This window comes from Sinocyclocheilus rhinocerous, unplaced genomic scaffold, assembly GCF_001515625.1.
Source record: "Sinocyclocheilus rhinocerous isolate Xijiao unplaced genomic scaffold, SAMN03320098_v1.1 scaffold1243, whole genome shotgun sequence".
NCBI classification, from domain to species: Eukaryota; Metazoa; Chordata; class Actinopteri; order Cypriniformes; family Cyprinidae; genus Sinocyclocheilus; species Sinocyclocheilus rhinocerous.
The window spans coordinates 1746173-1758327 of NW_015626033.1; the positions used below are offsets into that span (position 1 = coordinate 1746173).

Consider the following 12155-nt stretch of genomic DNA (forward strand, 5'->3'; position numbering starts at 1 on the left):
GGTGGATAAACGTTTGTTCATCCACACAGAAGGGTTACATGCATGTCTACCTCTCAGGACCATAGCCAAACCTTAAAAAAATGAAATAAAAAAAAGCTGTAAGGCATTTGTTGAACTTGTTGTACAATTGACTGCTAATGATTACTTTGGTACTGAGCCAGCCAGAGTCAATCTGTCTCAGTAACACGATACAAAAATGGTTCTTTTGCGGACTTTTTTTTAAAGGAATCCACACTGAAGGACAAAAAAGGCATATACTAGTTTCTAGCGTATAGCAAGTGTATTCTTGTCCAGTGTTGCAGTTACTTTGACAATTCGAGTTGACCTTTTTGCTTAAATAGAGCATGTAATCTGACAAACTTTTGAAGATTCAATTGTACTTATAAATCCAGTAATGCAAAATAGTGCAAACGAGAAAAGAGCGGCACCGATCATGATATTAGAGATTACACATGGTAAAATGGAATATCCCGAAAAGGTATGACACACAAATGTACACACGCACACAAACCATCAGCTAAACCAAAACAATAATTTAATATACGGTTTTCTTTTCAGGTCATATACAGCAACAGTTAACGTCTTCTTCAGTGTCTGACCTGTTTTTCTTTTTTTTTCTATTTTCTTTTCCCCCATTTTGATTGTGTATCACAGAAAATGTTAAATCATGTTGGTAATTTCATACCACGAGTCAGAGATGGCTTCTAAAACTGTTACACTTGTCTGTTTGACAGAAAATGGAGCAATACTGCAGTTTTCTGCTCAGCTGACACGTCACTGTTCTGTCCGTGAGAGGTAAGACACTAGTGAAATGGTGTAGGACAAGGGCAAATTACGTTAAAGGCCTCAGGCAACCTTGTGTGTGTGTGTGTGTGTGTGTGTGTGTGTGTGATCTGTTAGTGATACTAAATACAGTATGTAAAGGAATGTATTGATTGATTTAAAGAGAACAAAAAACAAAAAAACAACAACACATCAATTGTTACTTGGTATTTCTTCACACGGTTCGTCTTGTTTTATATCTTGTATAATATATATATTTTTGTAGAATCTTTCAAAGTCTTTCAGGAAATAGTTCAGTCATTGTTCAGTGATTTAGAGAATGAGAGCCTTAGTGTTGATGTTGCGTGAGGGGGGTATAGTCGATGTCTGGGGGGGGAAACCCGCTGTTGCTTGACCCTCCTAATCCGATCTTGGCCCCGTGAAACTGAAGATCGCGTAGCCATCTTCAATCCCTCTGACCTTAACGCCATTCATACTGGTACGATATGGAGGCCGCGGCCATGGTCCTGCAGTTTGATTGGGTTGCCATGGTAACTAGTGGCGGTCATAGGCAGCAGTGGGAGGGGCGGAGCCCCGGGATGCGGCACTATAATAATAAGGGGAACCTGGAAGTTAACAGAAGAGCGGAGCGTTTGAAACCACAGCAAGAGCAACACTTACGCCCACTCCTAATCATTTTGCTTATGTAAAATACAATCAGACTATTCTATTATGTTCGGAAACCTTGGCACGCACAAAAACACTTGCGAAGGGCTTATGCGTGTCTTAATTTAGAGATGCGGCGTGTTATGACCTCGCTAATCAAAAAGAGAAATAAAACTGTAGCTAGTTTAGTAAAGCTGTATGCAAATAATGTCATTGTAAAATGTGATTGTATTAATCCCACTTTAAAGCGACTAATCCCATAAGGGATAAGCAAAAAGGGTTAATACTCACTTAATAACGCGGGGTTGCTGAACCGCCAAGCTTCATTGTAAGTTGTGTACTGCGGGTGAGAGTAGGGATTTCCTGAAAAGTCGCTTCCTGAAATCAAACACAAGTGACAGGTTAGCAGTAAAGCAAATTGTGTACCTTAAAGGGATATTCATGCATTCAGGATGAAATAAAGCTTGACTGTCAGCAATATTGGAATAATGTTCATCAACACAAAAAGTCATTTTGATGCATCCCTAAAAAAAAATAAAAAATAAAAATAAATCAGCTTATGATGAAGAACTTATATTTTTTTAAGACAGTTTCGAAGGTTTTTAAAGAGATTTGAAATTTCATAAAAGCACTCCAGTTATTTAATCTGTTAACCTGTGCATTATTTGAGCTGTAAAGCTGTACAAATATTTTCTTTTTTTTTGGCATTTATGGCATTGTATTGTTGTGATGACAATGAAGTTGCAAAATCAGTTATACCTTTACACAAAAAAGGCAAGTAAACATTTTTTTTTACACTAAAATGATGTTAACATGCTTATTGTTTCCATTTTGGGTCTATACAATTGAAACAGAGAGTATTTTAATGTTTACAGATTTGCCTCTTTAAAGAACCTTACTGTACACTGAAAAAAATGTGAAGGATTTACTTTTAAACCATTAAAAAAAAATGCTAGTAAATTTCACAAATAATTACAAGAAACCTGAATTAAATGTATACTTTTGAAGTAGAAAGACTGAAATAGTTTTTTCCTTGTAAAATCTACTCCAATAATGGTTGTTTTTTACAACAAAAAATATTTTTTTACAGTGTAATTCAAATTCAAAGAAGGGACAAGTAGAAATGAATTTTTAAGGTAAGGTAATGACATATGCTGTCGATTGAGCTTAACTGAATTACTGAATTAAAGTAATGCTGTGCTCGAAATATTGCATCGCATTAGTTCAGCACATCAGAACTAAAGGAACTGGCATTGTTTCACAGCGCTAGCTAGCAGATGGCTCGCCCTGTCCTCTTTCCTACGCCCTGGTGCTCGGCCATTTTGGCTGAATTTGTTACATTAATCCTGAGCTGGGTTTTGAAGTTTCCTTTCTTTGATTCTGCTGTTGCGCTCTTAAGATTCTCTATTCTTTGGCCGCACCAAAGCCCGGCTTCAAAAAACCTCCCCAATGGATTCGTTCTCGCACACACTCTGCCCTTTTTATTCGTCCGAATTCGACTTTCAGGAAGCGGCCCTGTCCATGTCAGTGAGCAATGCTGTTGGTCCCCCACGTTTCTTTCTTTTATGAGACAATAAAGGCTGGGTTTTATATGAAGCTGGTGAGGAATGGCTTTTGCTTTAACAGTGTTTGGGGTCTGTCACTAAATCTTAGTCGTTCGAGGGCCAGATGAATGGAAGTGCACACAAAACCCATGGCTCTAGGATTTAAGAGGATTTCTCAGCCTGTGTGACCAATGAAAATGAATCTTTGATGAAAGCACTCAACGAGAAGAATCCCTCTCTGTGTTTGATGTAAAATATTTGTTTTCCAATTTTCGCACACTGCACACACTGCATGGGCCTTTGCGAGCGCTGATGTTATCCTGATGCTAACTGCATTTACACTTTTACGACTTCTCTGCGGCTCCTCTCAGAGCGTCCGTTTGCATACGTATGTGTGTGTTTGTGCTGTTTGGGGAGAGGGCACCGGTTTTGCTGCCAGATTGCATCCTGTCCTGGCAGTGAAACTCAAGTCGGGTCCCTCTGAGAGATAGTGATTTAAATATTTACAGGCCTTCCCGCCCGCTGTTTTGTGACCCTTAACTGTTTGCTGTGAACCTGAACTGCAGGTTAAGTAGAGGGGAAAAGAGATACGCTCTGCAGCACTGGAGGCAGGGTGGAGAAAGCTATGTTTATCGATGGCCTGTGAGAGCGTCGAACGGTCCAGGAGAGCGAGGGAGGGGCGTAATGAGCACTGGAACCCGAGTGGAACTGAGAGGAACTGTCCTATATCCCGCACTTAATTTTCTCCTCGGCAGCCGATAAGCTGAGGCTCCTTCTCAGGTTATTGACGAGTCGAGATCGAGATTCACACTGCCCACTGTTGTCTTTGCAGCCATCCTGCAATTACGGCTCCTCATTAATCTTTTTCTCATTAATATTATGCTCCTCATTAATATTATCCTGTTTAATAAACATTAGCATCACCAGAAATGTCATGGGCAATATGCTTGTGTCACTTCTCTTTCACAACTCTCATTCTTAAAATGTTACCTGGCATTCTGCACTAATATATTCAAACAGGAAAGGAAGCTTTGGGGCCAATGCTAATCGAATGTTAATGCAAAATTCTTATCAAATGACTATTTTATTTTCCAGGTGCAGCAGTGCAAATTCAAGTTGGCTTTGCATGACCTCAGGTTTCCTGAAGATGATCAATTGCCGAGGACTGTTCGCTGAAAATATTACGAGCTCTCTTAAAATTAACGTCCTCATAAAAATAGTAATTACACTTACCAGGGACCATTCCAGCAAGTGTAGAGGTGGGGTAGCTGCCCTGCCCAGTGGGGGGAACGTGAGGTGGGTATCCTGGTAGGGTTGTGCTCGCCATGTCTCGACCTGTAAAGAAAGTCAAAGGTTGTGAGGGCAGCTGCACAAAAATAAATAAATAAAAAAATTAAATGGGTGCTGGATATATGGTTATCCTAAAATCTTTATAATAATAATTATAATAATAGTAGTAGTAGTAAAACTGAAGAGGAAAATCGTCCAGAATTTAAGATTTTTATTTTATATATATATTCAGTATTTCTATAATTTCTTTTAGATATTCTGTAAAATATCTAAAAGATACAGTAAAAACACATATTTTGATACATTAAAAATTATGATGCATAGAATAAAGTGGAAAAGCACCCCATGCATTAAACTAGTGTTACACCATGCACATTAATGATAACAATACTCAAACATATTTGTTTTCCTTAAAAACACAACCCTGTAACCCTTTTCAGCTTTTTTTATTGTAAACAAATAACTAGAAAACCCACATGCCAAACATACAGTAATGATCACCTCTCCTTAAATTCACAACTTGAAAAACCGATGACCCTGCAGAAGCTAAAAACAACTGCTTTTTTTCTTTTCTAGGTCACTCGGCCTTTTAACTTCCTCTATTACACAGAGTGGCGCTGCTGGCCTGTTTTGACTGAAATATTTTAAACTGCTCGACAGAGAGAAGCACAGAATGCCCTCGGCCTGCTGGTGGCATCACTGCTGCTAAAAAAGCCCAGAACATCACGGAAGTGCAGAGCGCACAATGCCTCCATATTCAGTTCTGTAATTGGAGGTGACAGCTAGCAATCCTGCTGGATGTGCTGGCGCAAACTTTACAGCACGTAGGCCTTCGTCAGTCCCGAATGGGCCCTCGCGGGGTCCCGCATCATTGTTTGAAAGGGCACCAGTGAGGGATGGGTGGGGGAAGCGCTACCACAGTCCAGTTACTAATAAGAGAGCCACCAGGCAAAGTGGCGCACTAGGATGATAAGCAATGTTGAAAATCTGTTTTTTAGTGTGATCTTGTGCTTTTGGTTTAATAAATAGGAACAAAGGGCAAATTACAACTGAGTTGTTTTCTTGTTTTTGGTCATTAACTAAAAATATAAACGCAGTTACAGAGTATGACAGACACGCAATCCCACACACACATTAACAAGCATGTTAGAAATACTAATACAGAGACTTTCAATAATATACATAAATAAAATCAAAGTACTAGAGACTAGACAAGAATTAACAGTACTTTTCAGGACAGTACAGGACAGCAGCCGTCTCCTCGCACACTGCATGTTTGTGCTTGGCCTTTGCGAGCGCTGATGTTATCCTGATGCTAACTGCATTTACACTTTTACGACTTCTCTGCGGCTCCTCTCAGAGCGTCCGTTTGCATACGTATGTGTGTGTTTGTGCTGTTTGGGGAGAGGGCACCGGTTTTGCTGCCAGATTGCATCCTGTCCTGGCAGTGAAACTCAAGTCGGGTCCCTCTGAGAGATAGTGATTTAAATATTTACAGGCCTTCCTGCCCACTGTTTTGTGACCCTTAACTGTTTGCTGTGAACCTGAACTGCAGGTTAAGTAGAGGGGAAAAGAGATACGCTCTGCAGCACTGGAGGCAGGGTGGAGAAAGCTATGTTTATCGATGGCCTGTGAGAGCGTCGAACGGTCCAGGAGAGCGAGGGAGGGGCGTAATGAGCACTGGAACCCGAGTGGAACTGAGAGGAACTGTCCTATATCCCGCACTTAATTTTCTCCTCGGCAGCCGATAAGCTGAGGCTCCTTCTCAGGTTATTGACGAGTCGAGATCGAGATTCACACTGCCCACTGTTGTCTTTGCAGCCATCCTGCAATTACGGCTCCTCATTAATCTTTTTCTCATTAATATTATGCTCCTCATTAATATTATCCTGTTTAATAAACATTAGCATCACCAGAAATGTCATGGGCAATATGCTTGTGTCACTTCTCTTTCACAACTCTCATTCTTAAAATGTTACCTGGCATTCTACACTAATGTATTCAAACAGGAAAGGAAGCTCTGGGCCAATGCTAATTGAATATTAATGCAAAATTGTTATCAAATCGCTGTTTTATTTTCCAGGTGCAGCAGTGCAAATTCAAGTTGGCTTTGCATGACCTCGGGTTTCCTGAAGATGATCAATTGCCGAGGACTATTCGCTGAAAATATTACGAGCTCTCTTAAAATTAACGTCCTCGTAAAAATAGTAATTACACTTACCAGGGACCATTCCAGCAAGTGTAGAGGTGGGGTAGCTGCCCTGCCCAGTGGGGGGAACGTGAGGTGGGTATCCTGGTAGGGTTGTGCTCGCCATGTCTCGACCTGGAAAGAAAGTCAAAGTTTGTGAGGGCAGCTCCACAAAAAAGAAAAAAATTAATTAATTAATAATTATAATTAAAAAAAATGTCAACGGGTGCTGGATGTACGGTTATCCTAAAATCTTTATAATAAAATTAATAATAATAAAACTGCAGAGGAAAATCATCCAGAAATTACGATTATATAAAGTATTTGTGTAGTTTCTTTTAAAGATACAGTAAACTCCACATATTTTGATACATTAAAAATTATGATGCATAGAATAAAGTGGAAAAGCACCCCATGCATTAAACTACTTACACCATGCACATCAATAATAAAAATACTCAAACATATTGGTTTCCTTAAAAACACAACCCTGTAACCCTTTTCTCTGAAAATCTGAGGAAACTGAAGTCAGCTGTAGCTTTTTATTTGTAAACAAATAACTAGAAAACCCACAAGCCGAACATACAGTAGGGTAATGATCACCTCTCCATAAATTCACAACTTGAAAAACTGATGAGCCTGCAGAAGCTAAAAACAACTCTCCCCTTTTTTTCTCTTCTAGGTCACTCGGCCTTTTAACTTCCTCTATTACACAGAGTGGCGCTGCTGGCCTGTTTTGACTGAAATATTTTAAACTGCTCGACAGAGAGAAGCACAGAATGCCCTCGGCCTGCTGGTGGCATCGCTGCTGCTAAAAAAGCCCAGAACATCACGAGAGTGCAGAGTGCACACTGCCTCCATATTCAGTTCTGTAATTGGAGGTGACGGCTAGCAATCCTGCTGGATGTGCTGGCGCAAACTTTACAGCACGTAGGCCTTCGTCAGTCCCGAATGGGCCCTCGCGAGGTCCCGCATCATTGTTTGAAAGAGGACCAGTGAGGGTTGAGGGGGGGGGTGCTACCCCATTCTAGTTACTAATAAGAGAGCTGCCAGTAAGAGTGGCACACTAAGTCAGTAAGCAATGTGAAAATCTGTGTTTTAGTGTGATGTTGTGCTTTTGGTTTAATTAATGTGAACAAAGGGCAAATTACAACCGAGTTGTTGTCTTGTTTTTGGTCATTAACTAAAAATATGAGCAAAATTTGCAGTTATAGAGACAATTCCACACACAATTCCACTCACACATTAACAAGCATGTTAGAAATACTAATACAGAGGCTTTTAATCATAAAATAAAATCAAAGTACTAGAGACTAGAGAAGAATTATCAGTACTTTTCAGGACCGTACAGAACAGTAGCCGTCTCCAGCAGCGCCATGGAATGTGCCTCAATGGATTTTTGAGTAAATTAGATTTTAAATGACATTTAAAAAAATATTTGTATCTTTTAAAAATGTTGCAATTTTACAGTATATATATACCATTTTTTATATACACCATACCTTTCAAAAGTTTTGGGTCAGTAATTTTTTTTTACAGTAAAATATTATTGCAATTAAAAAATTTTTTTTCTATTTTAATGTATTTTGTAAATTGTTAATGTTAAATGTAATTTATTCCATTGATGGTAAAGCTGAATTTTCAGCAGCCATTGCTCCAGTCTTCAGTGTCACATGATCCTTCAGAAATCATTCTAATATGCTGATTTTCTGCTCAAGAAATATTTCTTATTATTATCAATGTTGAAAACAGTAGTGCTAAACCCTTTTTTTAAGATTCGTTGGTGATTAAAAAGTTAAATAGAACAGCATTTATTTGATATATCTTTTTCTACTGTAAAATAATATAAAAGACTTTACTGTCACTTTTAATCAATTTAATGCATATATGCAATTAAAAGTATTAATTTCTTTCAAAAAAAATAAAAATAAAATCTAACTGACCCTAAACTTTTGAACAGTAGTGCACACTTAAATGAAAATTAGTTAAAGAGTAATTTTACCTTCTTTTTGTAATGTCTTATTTTGTGTAGGGCAAATGACCTTGGACTGCCATTGCTGCCCCATCAAAAAAAAAAAAGCATGACACCTTTGGTTGTTTCCCCCTTTACCAGCACAGGGTACGTTTTCTAATCTTTCTTTGTATTATTATTATTTTATTTTTATTTATTTATCTGTACCTGCTATAATAGGCTGGCTTGCATACTGGCTGTAGCTGGGGGCATGATGGGCATAGGCACCGTAGCAGGGGGTGGAGGCATCTACTGACACGCTGGGCTGGAGGGGCAACAGTTCCGCTAGGCCCGAGACTGCCAGTGAGGAAGGGGTGAAAGGAGCCAGGGAAGCCTCATGGGGCTCCTGCTTAACACACACGGAGGATGAATGTGACTCTGCCAGGTGGAGAAAAACAACAAAAAAGCCACACACACACAATCAGACAATGCACAATCGCTCGCACTCAGCAAAAAAACAAAAACAAAGATGAATCATGACAGATGGAAGTACTGAATGGAAGCAGTAAAAAAAAAGGAAAATGAAGTTTGGCTGACAGTGTTTGGTGTTGTTGTGATGCTACATTGCGTTTAGGAGGAATATAAGGATTTATGTGAAGTTACGACTGCCGTGGTGTTCTGACTCAGTTCCTCGGGTGTGTTCAGGAGTTTTAACAGAGCCTCCTGAGGCACACGCTCAGAAAACAACATTTCTACACGCACGAGGGGATTTGGTCATGGAAAGCCAGGAAATGTGGCTGTGCACTTGTACTATGTGAGGGTTTTATGTGCGAACACTGATCCACAAATAATTACATCAAGGATGCTTTAAAACTTCTGCCACACATATGTGCTGCCAATTTTTTTTTTTATTATAAATTTTTTTGCAATATTAATGTACAAATATTTATATTTATTTTTCTTTCTATGACAAAATAATTATTCATTTCTGCTTTTCAGTAAATTTACAGCTGGCAGTAAAGGCATTAGTAGTCACAGCATCTCTCAGTAAAACATCGCCTCGCACAAAAATGTGATTTTATTTCTTTTGGTGGCTTGGTGCCAGGAATATATCTCTACAAATGTAGAAGTTTCGACATAATTTAAATAGAAAGAATTTATTGTGGAAAATTTTGTGTTGGTGTGAACATTGTTATAGATGCAATAGTCACTGTAGATTTGATTCACTCACATTGTAAAAAGAAACTGATTCGTAATATCGCAGTGGTTCTCCATACTTGGGAGTTTTTGGAAAGTTACAGGCCAGCTATATTTTACTTGCATTTTACCCAGTTGGCAAGTGTTTGTTTTAGGCCCTGCTTATTCATACTTACAAACAGAATAGATTAGAACATATTTTTTTTTCTTGTAAACGGATCAGAGAAATCTTTGGTTCCATTGTTTTTTCTATCTAGTTTTTCTGTGAATGAAAAGAAACATATAATTTGCTCCATAACAAAGACTTTCAGAGTCGTCTATCAACTTTAGATTTATATCTAAATCTAAATAAAGCAACATTTTTATACAAACCTGATTGAAATTATTTATCCACTGAATGAGCTAAAAATGAGCAAATATAAACAGGTAAATCACTATGAAACTATATCTCTAGAATAGCATCAGCAAACAGCAGCTTGGCTCGCAGATCAATCATGCTCGAATTTCCCTAAGGTTCAGAGGTAAGAGTCGCATCTCCAAACAAAAAGCCTGCAAATCGCAACACAGCCCCTTCGCATTGCCAGCCGTAATATCATTTGGATGATGAGGTTTGGCATTTCTCATCTTAGCGGGTTTGCGACTGCAGCTCGAGCAATCAATGTGAGCTCTGTCTTCATCTCTCTCTCCACTCATCCTCTTTAACATCCTCTGCTGTTAACACGGTCTGTGGGGAGGGCTCTCACAGCTTCATGATAGCCTCATTAGCCATTTCCCAACTATTGTTGTTTTACAACCAAGCTATGTGCAGAGAGTCGCTCATTAAGATAAGGCCTCCTTGTTGCCAGACGCAACCTGACAACCCGTTCTGACCTAATGCCAGGAAATCAGGCAACTTAACTGGCCTCTTTCCCACACAAATCAATGGCAGAATTTCCTTTCCTGAGCGAGTCTGGGACTAACAGCCGAATCTTCATACAGCAGGAGCAGGATAAACATGACGGTTTTTAATCGAGAGACACACAGAAACGAGGCGTTTAGATGACTATATTTCAGAGAAATGAAGAAGATGACGGCCATAAAGCCTAACTTCAAAAATAAAAAACCTTAGATGCCAATAAAGGAGAAAAGGAAGAGAGGCTGTCGGAGGAATTAGGCCTCGCGTTTTCACGGCCTCTGCTTTGCCGCTGTAAAGCAGACAAGGGCGTTCGCTACACTGACCGAAGCTCAGTGTTCAAGATCACTGAACTCTGAAACTAATCAGAGGTGGTGTTGCTTATTGTCCTGGAAACAAGCAAGACCTGCAAAAAGGAAGGCTGTCAACCTCCTGATTACTGAGATGGAAGATAAACACTGGTCTATGTGGAGGCGCATCACATCTCAACACGAACAAGAGCTATAGAGTTCTCCACGTCTGTCTCTCGCTCTCATGAATGCACACATGTTTCACATGGGTGAAGAGAGAGAGAGGAATGACTTCCTTTTTTTAAAAACCCAACAGCTCCAGCAAAGTCACTTGCCATAGAGATGAGATAAAAAAAAAACAACAACTTATAATCACAGACACCACAATGTTTTGTAACAGTACTGCAATCTTTGACCTCAATTTTCAACATTTTGTCACAGGGAAAAACGGAATAGCCTGCTTCACCCGTTTGAACGGCCAAATTGCTTGAATCCCCAATATAAGTTCCTAAAGTCATTCATTATCAAATGTGTGCTCAAAGGTTAGTGTGCTATTGTGAGTCTGAAATAAACATTAATTTGGGCTCTAGGGCCTGCCGGGGCTTCTGGTGACTCAAGACAGAGGCAGTTTGTCACCGGGCCACACATCAGGTACCTCAGTCTAGCCGGCAGCGTGTTGTTTGCTGCTCACTGGAGAATAGCGGGCCACACTTAAAAAATGGCTCTCTGGCGGATATATTTCAGCCAGAGTTCATCAGCAGCATAAGCCGACACAAAGCAGTCTTTTCTTTCGCTCTGCCTGCGTATGCTGCTTTTCTTTCTTACTTTTCTTGCTTGTTTTTTTTCAGACATGGAGCTCTGTTGCTTTCAGGCCCAGGCGCTCATTTTTTCCTCCTCCTCCCCACTTCTCCTCTCCTCTCATCTCTCCGAAGAGATTTGGAACAAGGGGGATCCCTTCAGCACCTGCTCAGGTTTTCAGTGGATCGGAGGGGTGCCCATTTACACAGTACCATCCTACTGGCACCAGGAAGACTTCCATTATACGGCTCGGCAGGGACGGCGCTTAAGAATCCGCACTAGTCATTCATTGTGAAGGTATGTGCAAATGGCCTTTTTAAAAAGCTAGCCATATCTGGACAGCATCCAAACTTTTTACTGCAGTTTGAATAAATCATGCCATTGTTTTTTTTCCCTCTACTACAGTTAATACATGAAAGTGTGGAATGTGCATGACGCATAAGGGCAAGTATTGCCTCTGATAAGTCTGAAGCCCTTTAAAACAACAGAAGCACAGAAATAAACCCACAACAACTTGTCTGTACTTTCTAGGAATTTATATTATTTATCTAAAAAAGTATGCATCTATTCCATTGTT

General features: G+C 39.7%; 1 protein-coding gene across 7 annotated transcripts in view; it reads right to left on the reverse strand.

Annotated features, from left to right (window-relative positions):
* Positions 1–934: 934 nt before the first annotated feature.
* Positions 935–12155, reverse strand: part of pax2a (paired box 2a) — a 28047-nt gene continuing 16826 nt past the window's right edge. For all 7 annotated transcript variants that reach the window (XM_016511438.1, XM_016511414.1, XM_016511393.1 and 4 more), the window contains 3 exons: positions 6484–6585; positions 1720–1806; positions 935–1388 (listed from right to left, as the gene is read on the reverse strand). In XM_016511438.1, the coding sequence (XP_016366924.1) occupies positions 1318–1388; positions 1720–1806; positions 6484–6585 (260 nt within the window). In that variant the 3' untranslated portion in view covers positions 935–1317. The remainder of the gene's footprint in view (positions 1389–1719; positions 1807–6483; positions 6586–12155) is intronic.